Source organism: Humulus lupulus, chromosome 2 (assembly GCF_963169125.1).
Source record: "Humulus lupulus chromosome 2, drHumLupu1.1, whole genome shotgun sequence".
In the NCBI taxonomy this organism is placed as follows: domain Eukaryota; kingdom Viridiplantae; phylum Streptophyta; class Magnoliopsida; order Rosales; family Cannabaceae; genus Humulus; species Humulus lupulus.
The window spans coordinates 268,263,621-268,284,434 of NC_084794.1; the positions used below are offsets into that span (position 1 = coordinate 268,263,621).

Sequence of the window (20,814 nt, forward strand, 5' to 3'; positions counted from 1 at the left end):
GAACTACAAGTGACTTGATCCTTCATAAAGAAGGTATGTAGGCAGCTCAGTTAGTCAAATTTACTAAGTGCAGTCGCAATTCTAAATTCCTCAAAATTTTCCCAAAATTACACAAGTAATTAATATCATCATAATTATAATCAAAATATTTTCTTTTAAATAAAAATGGTAGTAATTAAGAAATTATTCTTATAATCTTAGATGGGTCGAACTCAAACTAATAAACTCTTATACTAAAAAATCGGCACAAGTAAAATTGTATTTAGCAATAATTTTAATATATTAAATTTGAAATTTTTGTCTTACATCAATCATTCAATTTTATTAACTTTATTTTATAAATTGCTTCTATTGTTTAGCAATTGTGTCTTTTTTGCTAAAGGAGCTACATTTTACAATAGTTTTGGGTGTTCATTATCTGAATTTCTAGGAATGTCCCTAATCAATCTTCATTTTATTGTTAATTGGGCATACTCTTAAGATGAAAATACAACTTAGTTAAAAAATATCTATCATTGCTAAAAAAACACGTGCTATCAAACACGTCCTTTTAAAAAAAATAACACTTGGGACAAAAAAATATAAATAAAGATTAAATATTACTTTCAAACTAGACAAAAATCTCACTTTTCTCACAATCTCATGTGCAGTAGAGTGGGTTGATTTCTAATATCATGGATTAATTGACAATTGTGGAATACTATTATTAACATTTCCATTCAGTGAGGGCAAAAGATAAAATTTAAAGCAAGCACAGTTCAAGTTATGATAAGGAACGGTCCCACTGAAGCACCAAACCACAATATGGAATCAATTACAATTCTCTCCACCATGGCTGCACAATCTATAATTGTTGCACCCATACCTAGCTCCAAAGGGGGAAAAAATGTACAAGCATTTTCTGAAGCATGTTCTGAACGGGCACGCTCGTATATTGGTGCGAAAATGAGTATGAGTGTCATTTCCACAATGAAGTGACCCTCTTTGTGCTTATTCCGGAAGCGATGGCCACTACATTTGGCAGGAGGGGATGATCAGTCATATCACGCCAAGTACCTAAACATGTTGGGGTTATCTTTATCTCTTTCCAGATAATCTCGAGTGATGAGATCTTCAATCCTCTTCTTAATTGCCTTGAAATCGGGCTGCAAAAGAAATTTCAGTCAATGCATGCACAAGGAAAATAGACAAAAAAAAAGGATCTTGTTAGCGTGTTAATGGCGGGGGGAAAGAGGCAAGCAAATAAGGACCTTGAACATGCGACCCAACTGCTCAACACACTCCATCACCAGTTGCTGATGACCCAATACTTTACGACTTTTCATGATGCGCACAATTGAGGCATCAATGGCATATCTTCTGTCCTTGTCAACATCCTCGATTACTTTCTTTTTCTCATCCACAGGTGGAAGAGGGATCTGTGTGTTAAACAAATTGATATTAATAAAAGATTTGTAAGAAAAAGATAAGCGATGAGAAAAAAGAAGATATCCACCGACCTTGATCCTCCTCATTTTATCAGTAAACTTGGAGTTGAACTCAAAATAATCAGTAGGAGATATAGTTTTCGTACTCGGCTCCTTGTTGAGAATCTTATACTTGGCGCATGACAAGGAATGGAGTAGTCTAACAACATCATCATCATTCAAGTTTAACTGAGTCATGATTTCAGAGTAACTCAATCTATCTGAGGAATTAAATAGCAGCAACGCAGAAGCCTGAAAGGAGAAAAGAAAATTTTAAATTACCAACCAAACAGTATAACAAAGAAAAGTATCACGATTAGGAATTATAAAATCTATATAAAGTCTACCTGATAAGTCGTAACGATCAGCTCTATGGTTTTTGGTTCAAATTTCCCAATAATATTACAAATTCCTAGGGAGTATATCCATGTAAGTTTTCTGTGCTTTGTTTTTGTCTGATAAAATTCCTTGAAAACCTCAACGCACTTAACCTAAAAATGAAAACAGATAACAGCTTAGTAACTCACATAAAAAATTAAGCTTACATGGTTGAGAGAGAGAGCAATAGGTTGCATTTGCAATATACCATCTCAGCTGGAAGATTAAGGTCAAAAGATTTGTAACTTGGCCAAAAGCCAGTGGTCAAAACAGTCACAGTCAAATCAATCCCTGGATTTGCATGAACATTAGCCTTTAAATACTCCTCGAAACTTGTTTGGTTTTCTTTTGCCAGAGTCAAATCCGTCACCTATGAGAGAAAAGTAGCACTTTAGAGACTCCAATCTTAAAGATACTTGCGCATAGCACAGAAAACTCAATGAACCATCTAATGCAACCAACCATTCCTTCCATCTTTGAAGTAAACTGTCCACCACATTGCTGCTTCAGTTTAGTCAAAATGCATCTCTCGTGATCATCATTTGCACTCTTGTCAAAAAGGAGGCGTCGAGCAAGCTTTTTCCTGCCAAACATGAAAATGGATCAGTAATCTAACATCTATTTTTAAGGTGAAGTCATCAAATAAGTATCATTATATAAGTGTAATCCACCCCCACCCCCACCCCTCTTTTAAAAGGAAAAACTAAAAAGAAAAACGGTAAATGATTGACAGCAATTAATACCTATAGAACTCGGCAAACAAGTCTTTGTCACTAATATATGCCAGCAGCTTTACAACCTGAAGATTTGGTTTTCAGAAAAAAAAAAAAAGAAAGAAAAATTACAAAATTCTACTAATCAACACAAGTTAATAATGTAGAAAATGAACAGTGCGGCACACCTTTTCCAGTGTCTCCTCAATGGCTTCATCACTTAGTTTCTCACTTCCACCTTTCTTTAGAATGTTATCACAAAATGTGGCAAGTAGTTCTGCACTTGAGCTTCCAGCAACACCCTTGTTGCAGAATATCTCAAAAGCCTCCTTGAGGGCCTGTAGAACAAAAATAAAAAATAAAACAATAAGATAATATGAAGGTTGCAGGAGTCAGAAAGGAGTGTCCAGAAAGCCTTCAAGCCATTTAATACACAAACCTTGTGAAAAAGAGTATGGTTTTGAAAACAGTCGTTCACATATGCAAGATATTTGTCATGTAGCTCAATGACTTTTCTGACAAAAACCTGATCAACAGAAACCACATTAGTTTTAGATAGAAAAAGTGTGTACAGTTTTAAACTATAAATAAAGAATCTACTACGTACTTGTTCTTGCAAACCAACTACATCCTTCTTCTCTGCCTGTGGAGATACAAAATAATTGTAATTCATCAGTAATGAATTGATTGGAACCATGGGATATACATCTAATCAGTACAAACTACGGAATAAAATAAAATCACTGATAAACAAAATTACATAAGAAAGAAAGAAAGAGGTATCTAGTTAACATGAAAGGGCTAGCAGACTCAAAAGTACAGACTGAAGTCCCAATCAATTAGCTTCCACTTAAAACAAAATTTATAAAGTTTCACACCTTTTGGTAGATTTATCAAGCACTAACTGAGAATTCTTTAATTCTGTAATGCTATGCTAGAGAGAAAAAAACACACAACAACTTTGGGCACCATATTGTGTACCATAGCCAACGAGAAGAGAATTGAAAGGCAAACCTTCTTGTTGCTTGCAGCATCTTCCGCCTGTTTGACTAGAGCCATTCCTTCGGCAGTAACATGCTGCAATTGCATCATGGATAATGGTAAATCATATAATATCTCATAACAAGTTACAAATTTTGAATATATTTTACAGGGATTCATTTTAACCCAGGGAAGAAGATGAATTACAAAGGTAATAAAGTGCAGCATAAAACCTGTTTAAATATATTTGAAACGGGATCCAAGCCTCGAGGTATCTTAGAAAAGAGCCGAAACATTCTAGACAGATCCTCCACCTTAAATAGCCAAAAATCATATATCAAAAAACAAAAACAAAAAGTGCAGGGGACGATCTAATAATTTATTTTACTGATTCTCCATTTAAGAAACAGGAATTGGCGGTTCAAAGTTCAAACAATAGAAAGTAAGTACCTTATCATCTCTAAGTAAGGCATGACATCCAGAGTGCTCTTTCTCAAGTAGTTGAGTTGCATATACAGACAACAACTCATGTTGAACTTTCTACAAAAAAGTTCATAACAAACAGATTATTAAGACATTCTTCACCAAAAAAAACAGTTTATAACAAAAAATTAAATTAACAAACCTCCAATAGCTTTGGCTCACTACTAGAGTGTAGGTAATGAGAAACCCTATCCTTTTCCCGTCTTAAACATTCGTCCGCCTGGATTTTCCAGTAAAGTGCCTCAGTTATTATTGATATGAAAAAAGAAAAAAAAAATTAAATTTTGTGCAGATTTAATACAAACATAAAGAGCTTACTTTGAGCATGTAATCTGGACAAGAATCTTCTAAGATCCAGTTCGAAGCTTTTCGAGAATAATAGGCTGCGGTGTCCTTAAGCATGGCTGCTTCAAAGTCATTCTCATAGTGATCCATTTGCCCCATCCCAATCTCAACAAATATATCCAAAACATTCTTTAGCAAAGCTCGGTCAATTTGCTCTCCTTCGCGTTCTTGATCAATCTGATTTTTAAAAAAAAAATCATCAAGCCTCACTTCAAAGTCAAAAACAAATCTAAATAATTTAAGAAGAAAAAAAAAAGCATTACATACCAGAGAAATCACAGCATCCCTAACTTTTGAATTTAATTCCTGGTAGACCTGAAAACCATAATAGATGTTCACATGATATTAGGTTCTCCAATCAAGAGCTATTTAATATTCGCTAGTCAAAATGAAATAAAAAGTAACACACAGAATTCTTCTATTTAGCATTATATATTTTTGAATTGTTACACATGGGGTTCAAACCCCAGCCCCCCAGCACACACACACAGCCACTTGAGCTAAAAAATATATAACTAACAAACAAAATTCTAGTCTTGAGCCAAATATGAATACAAGGATCTATTTGAAATATAAGTAATCGTATTCGTAACAATCTACAAACATAATATGAATGGGGATGGCACCACTATGTCAGGGAAATAAAGCTGATCATGACTTACCAGATCACGGAAACAAGTGAGACCGACTTCATTAAGTGGTGGAAGTGACCTCCGAGCGATAAAGTATCGGTCAAGATAATAGAAGAAACGAGAGAGCCACCTAACCATGATTTTATGGTTTGCCCATCTTTTCACAAGTTCTCTCAGCATAAACTCATCATGCTTCTCTCTTAATGAAGGCAATACCTGAGTTAAAAAGAACCAAAATGGTTGAATGGATAGTAAAAGTAGTCAGAACGAGCATCTTATCAAATTTTCTAAATAAGGTGAGCGATATCACACATTTGTTCATATACATTTTATTGGCATTTCAAATTATTGTTAACATATAGTTAGCTACAGAAAACTGATATTAGAAACTTCTAAAAGTTCTGAAAAAACAATTCCAGACATCAAGTCAAGACAATTAATCAAAATTTATTGTAACAAAGTGTCCAAACACAATCAAAGAAAGCAAAGAGATTAAATGTTTCTCACTGTTGATGTAATGTACTCTTCAAATGATTCCCTGTACTTGTCGTACAGCTGCTGGGAGTAATCATGTGGAGGCTTTTGCGTGCACATATTATAGATCGTTCTATAGACAATGTTAAGAACAACAAAAGTGCAATTACCTCCATAAAATAAAAGTATTGAACTATGGAACTAACAAAATACGATCAAATCAATAATCAAAATACATATATAAACATCATAGAAAAGGATACGTATAAAGCATCATGTAGTCCTCGGAGCTGAACTGTGGTTCTGGCAACCCTTCGAGAATGTTCTTCAGCTTGGTGATTCCCTTCTGCATAAACTCCCATCCCTGTTCTAAATCAATGGTCTTTCGCTCATTCATCGTCATCTTGCCACACTCCAATCAACAATTACTAATCCCGGAAACCAAACCTACATCTGAAGAAAATGACACAACATTATTTCTAATCAAGCACTTCCACTTATAATGAAAATCCCAAAACACAATGCGACGCGACTTATCAATAGAAAAAGCAATAGCAAAAATTTCCCCCAACTGTATAACCAGAGAACCCTAAACCCTTTGAAAGAGGAGAAAACAAGGTCGAAATCTTCAAAAAAAAAAAAAAAAGCGCTGCGATAAATCACTACAACAAAACCCAAGATCCCACACCAAATCAAATTTCCCAAAACAAAAAGTATAAAACCACGATTCTAATCAAAACTCACAAGAATTCAAGCTCAAACACAAAAAGATCAAGAAAATCACGAAAATCAAACGGACGATCAGGTTTTACCGCACATATACATATACCAAAAAAAAAAGTCGCAGAATAAAAATAATTATAAATTCATACCGGATAGTGAAAGACGAAGATGAGTCTCCAGAAAACCCTAGCGAGTGAAGACGATGAGGATGAGGATGAAGCTGAGCTGAGGCAGAGGCTGAGGAGGTCGTACAGGGCGTTAATGGTGAATTTGGGAATTTTATTAGGGTGAGATCAGATGTCCACTCCTTCGGATTTCGGGTCCTTCTATTATTATTTCCTGTTTTATTATATTTGTTTTCATAAGTAAATTTTATCTCTTTTTTAACTCTTTTGGCAAATAATTTAAATATTCTTTTATTTATTTCTCGTTTTATATTATTTTATTAAGTAAACCTTTTTCATTAAATAAAAAATAAAACTAAGTAACCATTGTCCAATTTTTCATGTACTAAATTTTATAGAATTATGTTTGTCGAAAGATTTTATAGAATTTTTTTTCATGTTCCAAATATATCTTAGGGTTATTAATTAGATATATGTGATAAAAATCACTTAGATATTTTCATGTATTATTTTATTAATATTTTTTTAACATAAATTCAAATAAATATATAAATTTAAATAATAATTATAATGTAATTTGAAATTTAATTCTCCTGTTAACTAACTCTCTTAGCTTGTAATCACTTCTACCACTTTTTAAGGGTCAGTTTGGTACAGCTATGTTAAGAGAAAAAGCAATTGTAGATATGTTGTAGGAAAAATCAGCTACAATTGTGATGTGAGAAAAAATTATTGGTTGTTTGATAAATTACAGATTTTAAAGTGGTGTGAGTTAAAAAAATTGTATCATGATATCATATTTATTATATTTAAACAAATTTATATGTTTAAATTAAAAATATTTTTTATAAGAGATTATTAAAGTAATCATAAAAAATATAATATATATTATTGTGTGAATATATTATAACTAGTAGATTTAGTTAAGATTGGAATTATAATGATGATAATATTATAATCTTGTTCATGATATAATCAAATATGTAAAATTTAAGTTATCTCAAAACTCTCATTTTTTATGTCTTTAATTATTTTTCTTTTTATTTTTTTTCCTAAAACATGAAATTGATAAGTGTTTTTATAAATTATAATTTAAAATAGTATGGGATACAAAAATAATATTATAGTGATAATAAACTCTATATTAAAGTGGTTTGTTAATTTAAACCTATTAAAATAAAATAATATCTACTAAATACAAATTATAATAATATTTTTTGAAAAAAAAAATATATATTTATGAATTAAATATTGTTTATTTTATTATAATATTAATTTATTTTGAATATAATATAATAAATAAGTTACTTGCAAAGCTTTTTCAAAAAATATATTTTTAGAAAAGTTAAAAGTTGGATTTTACCACATTTAGATTATAGTTACAGTTTCTGTATAAATTCTTCAATAAGTTGTTTTCTGATTGTTTACCAAACACTATTATTGCCTAACTTTTCTAGAAAACAACTTTTAGCTTTTTTAAAAACTGTCCCAAATGGGGCCTAAATTTTTTGTGTTATTAATTTATTTTTTACAAATTTTATTTCAATCTTATTTTCTTTCTAGTATCTCTCAAGAATTTGTGCATTGACAATTTCACATGTTAACAACTTAAAACTAAGATATAATCCTAACATTTTGTATTGTGATTATATTGGATTCACTTCAATTGTTTTTTTTTAAAATTTTTTTCTTCAAATTATTCGCATTTCCAACTTTTGTGTTCGAAACTATTTTTACATAGAAAAAAATATTTCTGGCAAAAATTGAAAGAATTAACAATTGAAAATTAGAATAAAAATATTGAAATATGTTTAATAATAATTTTATTATTTATATCTCTTCTAAATAAAAAAAAATTTAGATAATGAAAATTCTTGGTTTTAACGGTTTTTTATTTTTTTCGTTAACTTTAACGGAATATTCTTATATTTAGCAGAATATTCTTATATTTAACGGTAGATTGTAAACACAATTTAAACTTAATTAAAATTAAATAAATAAATAATTAAACATGTTAAAATAATATATTTTGTTTAGATATTTTACAATGATAATTATTTGAAAATAATAAAAGCATACATTTTATAACTTAAATAAAATTTAATTAAACTTAAACTTTACCTATTAGAATAATATCATATTAAATATATAATATAATTTATTATTAACTAGCGATAAACTTAAATTTAAAATTCACGTATAATATTAATATTATATTGAACATATAATATATAATGTATTGTTGTCACTGGTAAATTCAAAAATTATAACAAACATAAACTTAAACAAAAATTAATTAATTAATTAAAATAAGATATTTTATGATAATTTAAATAATTAAATCATATTTATTTAAAAATAATAAAGACATACATACCATTTTTGTCTTACAAATTTGTGTGATAGTTTGTTTTATATCAAGTGATTGAAGCTCTTTTTATTCATTAAATTCACCGAAGGACATTGCGAAATACATTAGAAACTAAAAATAGTTGATAGATGTATACTATTGTTTAGACAATGACATTTTCTATTTTTATTTTATTTCAATTATTAATTTTTTTTAAATATTATTGTAATTTATATATATCATGTAGTCATGTAAATATATATTTTATGTCAAAATTGTATTTTAATATCATATATATATATAAATTATTGATATAAATATTTATATATACTATAGAACTATAATTTATTTTATTATATATATATATTTTAAATATAATAAATCAATTTTTATTAAAATTATAGACAATATTTACAACTTTAAAACTAAATAAATATATATTGCACATTTCTTCAACCCACTAAACATTTAAGTAGTAACATGTATAAATTTTATTTTCCAAAACTAAAGGATTAAAAATATTAAAAAGTACTTGACAATTTAAAATATATATACATTTTACATGTTATATATAATAGCCAATACATGTGAGACAACACACGTGATTAGTTAACGTTCTTTTTACTAAAACATGACTGCATCCATGACTTATAGGGAGAAATATTTTTTATACATAACCTTATTTTGTATTTTATTGTTCATTATATCTATTCATATATGAAATTTTTTTAAAAGTAAGGTAGTAGAATAAGTATTGAAAGAATATGAAAAAAGTATACATGACATAAAGGTTAATTGCGGTTAAATTACCCAAATTTTATGTTTTGTTACTTAAATATCCAAATTTTTCTTACAGCAAAACAACCCAAATTTTATAGTTTTTTTTTTAAAGTACCTAAACTTTTGTTACACTTAAATACCTAAAAAAATAAAAAAAATTAATATGAGTTGATTCTAAATTATGAAAAATAATGAAAATTGTATAAGAAATAACTTAAATTATTTCTAAAATTAAAAATAGTTTTATTTGATAAAAAAATATTTTAAAAATAATAGCTAAAAAACTTTTAACTAGAAAAAATGATTAAAAATACTTTATAATTTTTAAAGACTTAAATTAATTGAAAAAAATAACTACACTTAAATAAAACTATTTTTTAATTTGAGAATTAATTTAGATTATTTCTTACATATTTTTGTATACAATTTTAATCATTTTTCATAATTTAAAATCAACTTATATTGTATAAAATAACTATGAAAAATAACTAAAATTGTATAAACAAATATTTTTCATTAAATAAAACTATTTTTTATTTTATAATTAATTTAGGTTATTTTTATATTTTTTTTAATACAATATTAGTTATTTTTCATAATTTAAAATCAACTTATATTAAATTTTTAAATGTTTTGGTATTTAAGTGTAACAAACTATAAAGTTTGGGTAGTTTTACCGTAAACAAAAAAGTTTGAGTATTTAAGTGTAACAAACCATAAAGTTTGGGTAGTTTAGCCACAATCAACCCATAATTTAAAATTCAATATTAAATAAAACTCAAAGGTATTTTAGTCATATTAAAAAATTGTTTGACTAAAATCGAGCTTAGGGTACTATTTTGATAAGTTTTGCAAAACACAAGATCTGAATTGTCATTTAGCAAAAACACAAGGATCAATCACATATTCGGCCAAAACACATGGGCCAAATTGGTATTTTCTCATCTTTGAATCAAAACCAAAGCTAAAAGCAAAACCAAACCAAAACCAAACCCATTCAAAACAAAAACCTTGAATTTTGATTCACTTATCTGAAAAACCTCTAAGCCACCATTGGTTGATCCCACACTCTCATTTGTTGGAGCAACACCAAGCACGAGTCGTGTAACGCTCTACTTCCTTAGAGTCGTTATCATGCGAGTTAAAAAATGTGATATTAGCACGCTAATCGAGGTTTTAGGTTTAAAGTGTGACTAAACTACAATAAAACGCATTTAACAATATTAATTATAAAATTTTGACATATAATGAAATTGTAGAAAGTTATACAGTTGGGATCCCAAAAATATTGTTTAGAAAATTGTATTACAACTCAAAATATACACACGGTCGACCTAGGCAACAAAACAACCATTACAGTACATTTTTCCAAAATAACCTTGGTCGTGGCAACCAGATAGGCCGAACATGTACCCGTCGCTCCACGCTCTCCGTACTCATGATTGGTCGACATTTCCTTTGCCCTTACCTACACCACAGAGCACCCGTGAGTCGAAGCCCAGTAAGAAAACTCAACACAAAATATAAAACACATACATAACAATCCATAATATACAACAAATCTGCCAACGGGCTAAACACATAACGGCCTAAGGCGTCCTAGGCGCTTTACCAAGACCTGGGTTCGCGGTCTTCATCAAGAGGGTGGATACAACACCGTAGGAGGTTCTTGCCCTAACGGCCTGCACTCAGTGTGCTCAACGCCGATCCCGACCCCTTGTCGTACCCGGCTTCTTGCCGTTCTCGGCCTTCGCCGTTCATTCACAAGCACGCATGTCATAGCATAATAATCACAAATATTCACAAATATATTAATCATAAACAATAGGGTCGCGCCCCTGAAATACAAACAATAGGGTCGTGCCCTGCTCTACAGGTACAACATTTTTCTTACCTGTGCCTCTAGTGGATAAGCTAATGCGATCCCGAGCACAGTCCCCTAATTCGAGCCTCGTTGAAAACCTAGTCACAACACATTCATAATAACCATCCATCAAGCCTTAAACCAATAAATAACTTCTGAATATTAATCTAGCCTCCGGGACCTTGGATTCTACTAATCAGGGTAGTAGGATCCTTCCCGAGCCTTAACATTCAAGTTCCCGAGTTAAAAACCTCATTTTCCCCTTTCTTTCCATTTAGGGTTGCGCCATGCCGTTTAGGGCCACAACCCGCTACTAGACAGAGGGCAAAGCCCTCCCTGCTTGAGGACACAAGCCGCGGCACACTAAGCCCTACGTCGCGGCGCCTAGGCAATCTCAGGCCTCCCTAGGCCTTTTTGCACACACGGGCCGTGGCGCCTGAAGAACAGGACCGTGGCTCGAGCCCCAGAAACCCAGAAATCCTCCATTTTCCTGCATTTTCCCCGATCCTAAACCATTAATTCTTACCCCCAAACACCAATTAAACCCAGAATTAAGCCTAGAATCCTTATTTACATAACCTAAACATCACAACAAATCCATAACACAACTCCATACACTCATCAAAAACCCAAAACCAATCTTAGAATCCATTTCACATGCAAACCTATAATTCTAACAGAATTCAGCAGAAACTCAGACAATTCAATGGCAGATTTCTTACCTCTGAGATGAGTTCAATCCTTGAGCTACTCCCCAAGCATTACAAGTCTAATTCTTCAACTTTCCTTAGCCTAAAGTCCCCAAAGTTCATAAGCCACCAAGCAATAATGAGAGGGAGAGAGAGAATCGAGAGAGATAGAGAGAGAAACTGAGAGAGACTTCTGTTTTTTTTTTCCTAAATCATTCTAGATTCTCAGCAGCCTAAGTGTTCAAATCTATCCCTAGTCAAAAGTCCAAAATACCCTTTAAGCTTATCTTAATCCTCAAGTGCCACTAAGGGCAATCCCGTCATATGCCACATCCCGCTAAGTCCTTGAGTATTCCTATATATCTCCATTTAATCCCGACATGTCCAAATAATTACTAAATTACTACTCGTTACCCAATAAATCTCGAACACCAATTGTGTTCCCAAAATATCCCCCTAGGCTCCTCCCGAGCCGGATATTTGACCCTGTTGTGACGATTTAGCTAAACTGCTCCCTAGGACCGTCTCGGATCGTGCATCAAAGATATATTGCCACTCACTCGTGGTATCAATCACGATATACACATATATCACATTTATGCCCTCAACGAGCAAAAATTACAAATATGCCCCTAATAACCATATGGGGCCCACATGCATATTTAATTCACCTAACACATGCATTTCTAATCACATAATCATCAAATTCACATATTAGCATAATTAAATCAATTATTGCCCTCCCGACACGCTAATCAAGGCTCTAAGCCTTATTAGCAAATTTGGGACGCTACAACTATCCCCTCCTTACATAAATTTTGTCCTCGAATTACCTGAATAACTCGGGATACCAATCACGCATATCGGTCTCAAGTTCCCAAGTCGCCTCTTCCACTTTGTTGTTCCTCCACAACACTTTCACTAAGGCGATGGTCTTGCTCCGCAAGACTTGATCCTTTCGGTCTAAAATCTGAACCAGCTTCTCTTCATATGATAAATCCTGATCCTGCTCCAAGTTCTCATAACTCAGCACATAAGTAGAATCTAATACATACTTTCAGAGCATGGATACGTGAAACACATTGTGAACCCCCTGATAGAGCTGGAGGATCGCCAATCTGTAAGCTACCTCTCCAACTGTTCCAGAATCTCAAATGGGCCAACAAACCTAGGGCTCAACTTGCCCCTTACTCCAAACCGTTTCACTCCTCTCAAGAGAGAAACTATGAGAAACACGTAGTCCCCGACCTGAAACTTTACGCCCCTGTGTCTCAAGTCTGAGTAACTCTTCTGCCGACTCTGGAAGGCGAGCATTTGAGCTCTAATCTTCTCAATCGCCTCGTTGGTCCTCTGAACAACCTCAGGACCTAGATACCTCCTCTCACCCGTCTCATCCTAATGGATGGGTGATCTACACTTCCTCCCATATAACATCTCATACGGAGCCACTCCAATAGTCGCCTAATAACTGTTATTGTACGAAAACTCAATCAAAGGGAGACACTTACTCCAAGATCCCCCAAAATCCAACACGTAAGCTCGTAACATATCCTCCACTATCTGAGTAGTCTTCTCAGATTATCCATCCGTCTGAGGATGATAGGCGATACTAACCCGCAACTATGTATCCATAGCCTTCTGCAGGCTCTCCCAAAACTTGGAGGTGAAAGTGGGGTCCCTGTCAGATACTATCGACCTTGGAGCCCCATGTAGTCGTACAATTTCCTTCACATACAATTCAGCATATTGCTCCATAGTATAAGTTATCTTAACAGGAAAAAAGTGGGCTGACTTGGTGTATCTATCCACAATCACCCACACTGAATCATGCTGTCCCATAGTCTTCGGTAATCCAACCACGAAGTCCATGGTGATATCCTCCCATTTCCACTTCGAAATCCCTAGAGACTATAGTAGCCCTGCTGGCCTCTGATGTTTAGCCTTTACATGTTGACAAGTCAAACACTTGGCCACATAATCCACCACATCCCTCTTCATTCCCGGCCACCAATATAACATTCTCAAATCTTGGTACATCTTTGTCGTACCCAGATGTAAGGAATAGGAAGTGGTATGAGACTCATCTAAAATCTCTCGCCGAATACTGGAATTCATCAGAATGCAAACCCGACCTTTGTACCTCAATAAACCCATCTCTGAAATAGAAAAGTCCTTAGCCGCTTCGGCTAAGACTTCCTCTACGTGTTCCCTCAACTAGGGATCTTCCCCCTGTGCTTCCTTAATCTTCTCAAGGAGCGTAGACTGAAGATTGATGTTGGCTAGTTGTCCAACTATCAATTCAATACATACTCTAGTCATCTCTTCAGCTAATCTATCTAATATCTACATCGAACTATATAGTTGTCCTGGGCCTTTCCGACTCATTGCTTCGGCCACCATATTGGCCTTCCCAGGATGGTATAGAATACCACAATCGTAATCCTTTACCAATTCCATCCAACGCCTCTGATGCATATTCAGATCCTTCTGAGTAAAGAAGTACTTCAAACTCTTGTGGTTAGTATATATTTCGCAATTCTCGCCATATAAATAATGTCTCCAAACCTTTAGTGTGTAGGCTATTACCTTTCCGCCACCAATTCCAGATCATGTGTGGGATACCTCTGCTCATACTCCTTCAACTATCTCGATGCGATTCTAGCTTTCCTTCCTTTTTCCTCAGGACATGAGCAGGACACCCCCAAATTCTATAATGACGTAGACTAGGTTCACGTCCATTCCATAGTTCTAGAGGCGTTTTGGAGATAGCCTTAGACGGTACAACATTTAAAATGTCATTAGCGGTCTGAATGGCATACCCCCAGAAAGACGGTGATAGAGTTGAATAACTAATCATTGACCTCACCATTTCTAACAACGTTCGGTTCCGACGCTCAGCAACACCATTTTGTTGCGGAGTTCCTGGGGTAGTGAGTTGAGACAGAATTCCACATTCAGTAAGATGATCTTGGAACTGATTATCTAAATATTCTCCACCCCTATCAGATCTCAAGATCTTTAAAGTTTTACCTAACTGGTTTTGGGCCATTGCTAAAAATTCTTTAAACTTGTCAAAAGTTTCAGATTTTCTTTGCATTAGGTAAAGACATGAATATCGAGAATAATCGTCAATGAAAGTGACGAAATATTCATTACCACCTCTTGCCTGAACATTAATCGGTCCACAGACGTCAGTATGAACGAGCCCTAGGGGTACTTTGGCCCTTTCTCCTTTTGCAGAGAATGGACGCTTGGTCATTTTACCTTCCAGACAAGATTCGCAGACAGGTAAGTCACCCATTGTGAGTTCCTTCAAAGGCCCAGCCTTTGTAAGTCTTTTAATCCTATCATAGTTAATATGACCAAGGCGAAGATGCCAAAGGTATGTCATGTGATCATTATCGATCTTTTGTCGTTTGGTGGTCCTAGGATTAGCTACCTTAAACAATTCATTGTTAAGCGCGAGTGATTCATTAGGTCGCAAAATATACAAGCCATTTTCCATACATCCAACACACAATTCACATCCATTAAATGAAATAGATATATTAAAACTTGTGAAAGTAACAGCAAATCGTTGTTGATGTAATAAAGAAACTGAAACTAAATTCCTACTAAAGTTTGGAATAACATAAACATCATCCAACAACATAAATTTATTTCCAAAATTCAAACGAGCTTGTCCTTTCGCTTTGACCTCCACGAATTCACCATTTCCAACTCTAAGTTTTAACTCGCCCTCCTTCACCGTTTTCCAGTTGCTAAGTAGCTGCAAAGAAATACACACATGATTAGTGGATCCTGAATCAACTATCCAAACAGAAGAATCATCCTCTAAAACATATGCATCCAAGACTAATAAATTATTATTACCTTGGGTTCCAGTTGCCTTGAGGGCGGGGCAATTACGCTTCCAATGCCCCTCCTCCTTGCAATGGAAACATTGTCCTTTAGCCTTCTTGCTAGTTGGCTTTGCTCCAACAGGCTTTTCAGTTGTCGGTGCCTTTCCAGCTGCTTGCTTCTTAGCTTTCTTTTTGTCCTTCCTTGCCTTTCTCTTCTTGCTCTTCGAGGAAGAGGCTAGGTTAGCCTCACCCTGAGCACCCCCGGTAATAGCAGCCTTCTTCTCAGGTCCTTTACTCGGTCCACCATTTATTCCTTCATACATCTGGAGCTCATTCAATAACTGAGTCATTCCATAGTCCAACTTGTTAAGAAAATAGTTCGTGGTGAACGTAAGGAAACTAGGTGCAAGGCTGTTGAGAATGATTCCAACTTGAGTCTTCTCATCTACTGTTGCTCCATGCAACTCAGCTTCTTAGAAGTAGTTCGTCATCTTAATAAAATGATCACGAACATGTTGGCCAGGTGCCATCCTACAGTTCACATACTTCTTGGTAGCCTCGAAACTAGCTTGCGCTGACTTGTGTCCAAACATTTCTTGGAGTTGCTCCATGATGTCGTAAGCAGTTTCGATATCTTCCATCTTAGTCCTTAGCGTTTCTGACATGCTGGCGAGCATGTAGGCCTTGGCCTTGTTGTTGGCAGCAGTCCAACCATCATACTTCTCCCTCACTGCCTTCGAGGCGTTCTCTCCAGGAAAGTCAGGTTCAGCTTCAGTCATCACGAATTTTGAGTTGTCGGCGATCAACACTATGTTGATATTAGATTTCCATTTCATGAAGTTCTCGCCGGTTAACAACTCCTTGGACAGAAGAGAGATAATGGGGTTGGAGGCCATAGAGCTACAATTATCAATAAAGGAGAAATCAATGCATTGTTCGACAAACATTCATTCATACAAGTTTCAGAAATAGCATAACATATAAACAATGTTTGAAGATAAGTAAATACTAAAAACTTATCTTTCTATTTCTTAGGTTTTTCAACTAGCCATGAACCTATGTGTCCCGGTAGGCGAGAGTCACAAATATTCACTTAGTCAAATAGAGAAACAACTCAATTAATAAAACGTCCCAGACTTTTATTAATAACCTATCCATTCGATCAAAGTAACGAAAACACATGTGTCCCGGTAGGCGAGAGTCACAAATATTTCTTACTTTATGAGTTTGACCCACGATTTTGATTATTATAGACTTAATTCCTATAGTCACCGTAGGGATGAGTCTATAGAAGGTCCATCTATAACCATCTATCCTAAGAAATTTAACCATGTTAAGAGTCTAGTGAACACCTTCCGTAGGGAGACGAAATCAAAGCGCCCTTAGGCCCCACTAAACCCTAACCTCGTTAAATCAACGGTGGAGATCGAATTCAAAAATTAAAAAACTCATTATTTAATTTTTCTCGATTTAGTATTTTATTCTTTTGAAAATTACCAACTTAGGTTTGCCAAATTATTAAAATAATCAATAAACCATAGTTTATAATTTTCCCATTAATTCTTAAAATTACCCATTGAAAATTAATCCAACAATTAGAATTAATTTGTTTCTAATCAATTATTAGGTCCAACTAAAAGGAATAACCTAATACAATTAAGTCAAACTTAGGTAAATGGGCCTTAACAATTCGAGCTTGCATGGAGGAGAGCTGGGTTCAGTATGTCGGACCCACTACTAAGGCTTCCTAACTTCCACACAAGGCCCAAAAAGATAGGAATTTGAACCTTCGTTTTATTAATTGTTATTCAATTGATTAAGCCCAATCTAGTAATGCAAAGCAAATGGGCCTTCACAAGTGGAACCACCCACAAGAGAGGAATTTAAACTTTACATGTTCAATTGGGCCCAAATAAAACCTAACATTTTATGAAAGTTTTATTTGATTTTTTCCCACATTTTTCAAAACAAAAAAAATTGGGCCATCATTATACTTATATTTAAAGCCCAAATGCAAAAAATAACTTAATAATGATTCTAGATATGTTAATTTTCTTATTAATTGGATGGGCCTAACATGAAAACCTATATGACATGTTACACATCTTTATGTATCATTACATTTATTCCCAAAAAAAAATAAATTAATTGCTAAAATAAATAAATAAATCAATATCTAAAACAATCAATTGAGTTATCAAAATTAATTTACTTATTAATTAATTACCATAAAGTTTTACCCTATTGAAAACTTACCATATAATTAATTAAACATAAAATTAATTTAATTGTCATTAAAGAAAATATTTCAAATTTTTAAAATTGGATACTTAGATATTTCTTTAGCACAACAAAAACAAAAAATATCTTAACCAACTTTTATATTATATATAAATATATATAAACATATATATACACGTATATTACGGTTAACAATATATATATATATTTTTAATTATATATATATTCGGTTATTTTAAAAAAAATGTATATATAAACATATATATATACATATACGGTTTTTTAAAAAAATATATATATATAAACATATATATATATACGGTATGTTTTTTTTTTAATATAATATATATATATAAACATTTATATTAAAAAAAATAGGCAACTACCAAAAAACAAAAATTGTGCAATTTTTCAATGAGCATTTTATCAAGCACCAATTAAGATGAAAAATGCATGGAAAAAAATGACAACTTAAATTAGCAATATGACACATAAACATTCAAAACATTCATATCAAATTTCATGTATCATCCAATTAAACTTTTAAAATCAAACATGTCAACAAACATATATAATCATGCATTCTTAACATCTAGATCTAGGCAACCTAGGCTCTGAGGCCAATTGTAGGATCTTAAAAATTAAATCTAGATGCATGCTTCCTATTATTTTTCCAAACACATAATAGAAACATAGAATAACACGACATACATATGAACATTAGATTCGTAAAATTAACATAAACACAATGATGTAGAAACTTACGAATACGCAGCGGAACTGGAACAACTCCTTCCTTCAATCTCTCTAACTCTTGATTCCTTTCTGTAGCAGAGTATTATCAAGAGATTGAACTAGATCATCAACACAGTCTTCCTCACCAAGCCTTTGATCAATCTAGAACTAGTGTGGGCTGGTTCTCAACACATGAGAAAGAGATCTAGAAAAGAAGAAGAGAAAGTGGCTAAGAAAGGATTAGAGTGTCTAGGTTTTCACTTACCCAATGAATCAACTGATACCGACTTATGAAAACCCTAGATATCATATTCCTTATATAGACAACTTAATGGGCTTTATTTAAATTTAAATTTAAATTTAAATTTTGAATTAATTAAACTAATAAACAAAAAGATAAAAGCCTTGGGCTCCCACAAATGGACTTGGGCCCAATACTTTTATTTTGAATTTAAATCCCAATTGGGCCTAAATTCAAAACCTTTTATTTATTTATTTATTTTAATTAATTAACTAAATCCTTATTCAAATTAACTAATTATAATTTGAAACTTGATTTAATTTTTATTTATTTATATTGACACCAATTTATCAATATTAATAAATTTACCCAAAGATTCTCTTTTATTCTCTAAATCTCATATCTCTATAAATTTTCCAAAATTGACCTAGTCAACTTTAAAAAAATCCTAATTGATAATTAAATCAATTAATTGAGACATTCTAGATGATTTACTCAAAGGTGATGCGGGGACCATGGATCCATGAAATCAAGCTCCAATAAGTTACCGTGAATTTATTTACGAATAATTTCACTACCTTATTAATTCCTCGTGACTCCACTATAGACTTGGAATTGAACTCTTGAATTCATAGAACGTATTTTCCAAAGCATAAATACGTTATCCATTGTTATAACCATTACAGTTAGTCAATCCTCTATCAATGACTTACTAACAAGCTGGGTGAAAATTACCGTTTTACCCCTCATCAGTATTTTATCCTTAACTCCCACTAAGTTCCTTACAAATGATATTTCCGTGAACTTAATCACAGAAATGAGATCTCAATCATTTAACCTTTTGAACAAAGCAATTAAGGAAATCATCTTTTCACTTCTCATACAGAAGTTATAGATTTCATATCTATGAATAATACTCCCACTCAATTTCATTACTAAATCTCCAAGATGTAAGTATGGGCTAGACCGTAGGGTAAGCTGGTAACGAACAAGTCAAAAGATTTAAATAATATAATTAGCAGAATATTATCACTCAGAATTAAGATCGACTTAACATATGGTCAACGTTTTGATATTGATTAGATTCGATAACAACGATACTTATTTATCAATCAATAATCAATATCGGTCCTAGTCCGATGTAACCAAATACATCCGATCAAATCTACTTGGTCAATGCCTTGGACAAGACATCACACTCCTAATGTGTAAGTAGATCATATCGTAGATTTCCTAATCAGTGAAAATCCAATGCACTGATCTAATCTAGGACTTGTTCTTTTGAACATATAATTACAACTATAATCCACTGTGACCTAGTCACCATAATTGTAACTATCCATATGTTCAGGATTTTATGAATGTTTGTATTAATTGAATAAACATGTAATAAAACAAGCGAACAATGCAATTGAATAAACAAAATGATTTCTACTTCTTTTATTGATAATAATAACGTGTTACATAAGAAAAATGGTTTTATTAAGGGCATAAAACCCAACACAGTACACACCCCAAACCTTGTCTGGAAGCATCACAGTAAGCTACAAACTTTTCATTGTCTGATGGCAGACTCATTACTGGAGTGGTGATCAGTCACCGCTTCAACTCCTTGAAATTGTTCTCACACTTGTTTGTCCATACATACTTAGTCTTCTTACACGTCAGTTCGGTCAATGGTGTGGCTATTCTAGAGAATCCCTCGACAAATTGCCGATAGTACCCTGCCAATCCCAAGAAGCTCCTAACCTG

General features: G+C 33.0%; 2 protein-coding genes across 2 annotated transcripts; both read right to left on the minus strand.

Annotated features, from left to right (window-relative positions):
• Nucleotides 1-679: 679 nt before the first annotated feature.
• Nucleotides 680-6,526, minus strand: LOC133819386 (cullin-1). Its single transcript, XM_062252626.1, has 20 exons — nucleotides 6,345-6,526; nucleotides 5,736-5,925; nucleotides 5,506-5,605; nucleotides 5,029-5,214; nucleotides 4,634-4,681; nucleotides 4,340-4,543; nucleotides 4,164-4,241; nucleotides 3,989-4,078; nucleotides 3,772-3,852; nucleotides 3,572-3,634; nucleotides 3,165-3,200; nucleotides 2,997-3,083; nucleotides 2,746-2,895; nucleotides 2,588-2,643; nucleotides 2,307-2,427; nucleotides 2,053-2,214; nucleotides 1,814-1,957; nucleotides 1,500-1,718; nucleotides 1,251-1,418; nucleotides 680-1,145 (listed from the first exon to the last, which is right to left on the minus strand). The coding sequence occupies exons 2-20, from the start codon at nucleotides 5,873-5,875 to the stop codon at nucleotides 1,044-1,046; spliced, it is 2,235 nt and encodes a 744-aa protein (XP_062108610.1). The 5' UTR covers nucleotides 5,876-5,925; nucleotides 6,345-6,526; the 3' UTR covers nucleotides 680-1,043.
• Nucleotides 6,527-16,318: 9,792 nt separating this feature from the next.
• Nucleotides 16,319-16,741, minus strand: LOC133815470 (uncharacterized). The gene has a single exon (XM_062248309.1). The coding sequence runs from the start codon at nucleotides 16,739-16,741 to the stop codon at nucleotides 16,319-16,321; it is 423 nt and encodes a 140-aa protein (XP_062104293.1).
• Between the last annotated feature and the right edge of the window lie 4,073 nt (nucleotides 16,742-20,814).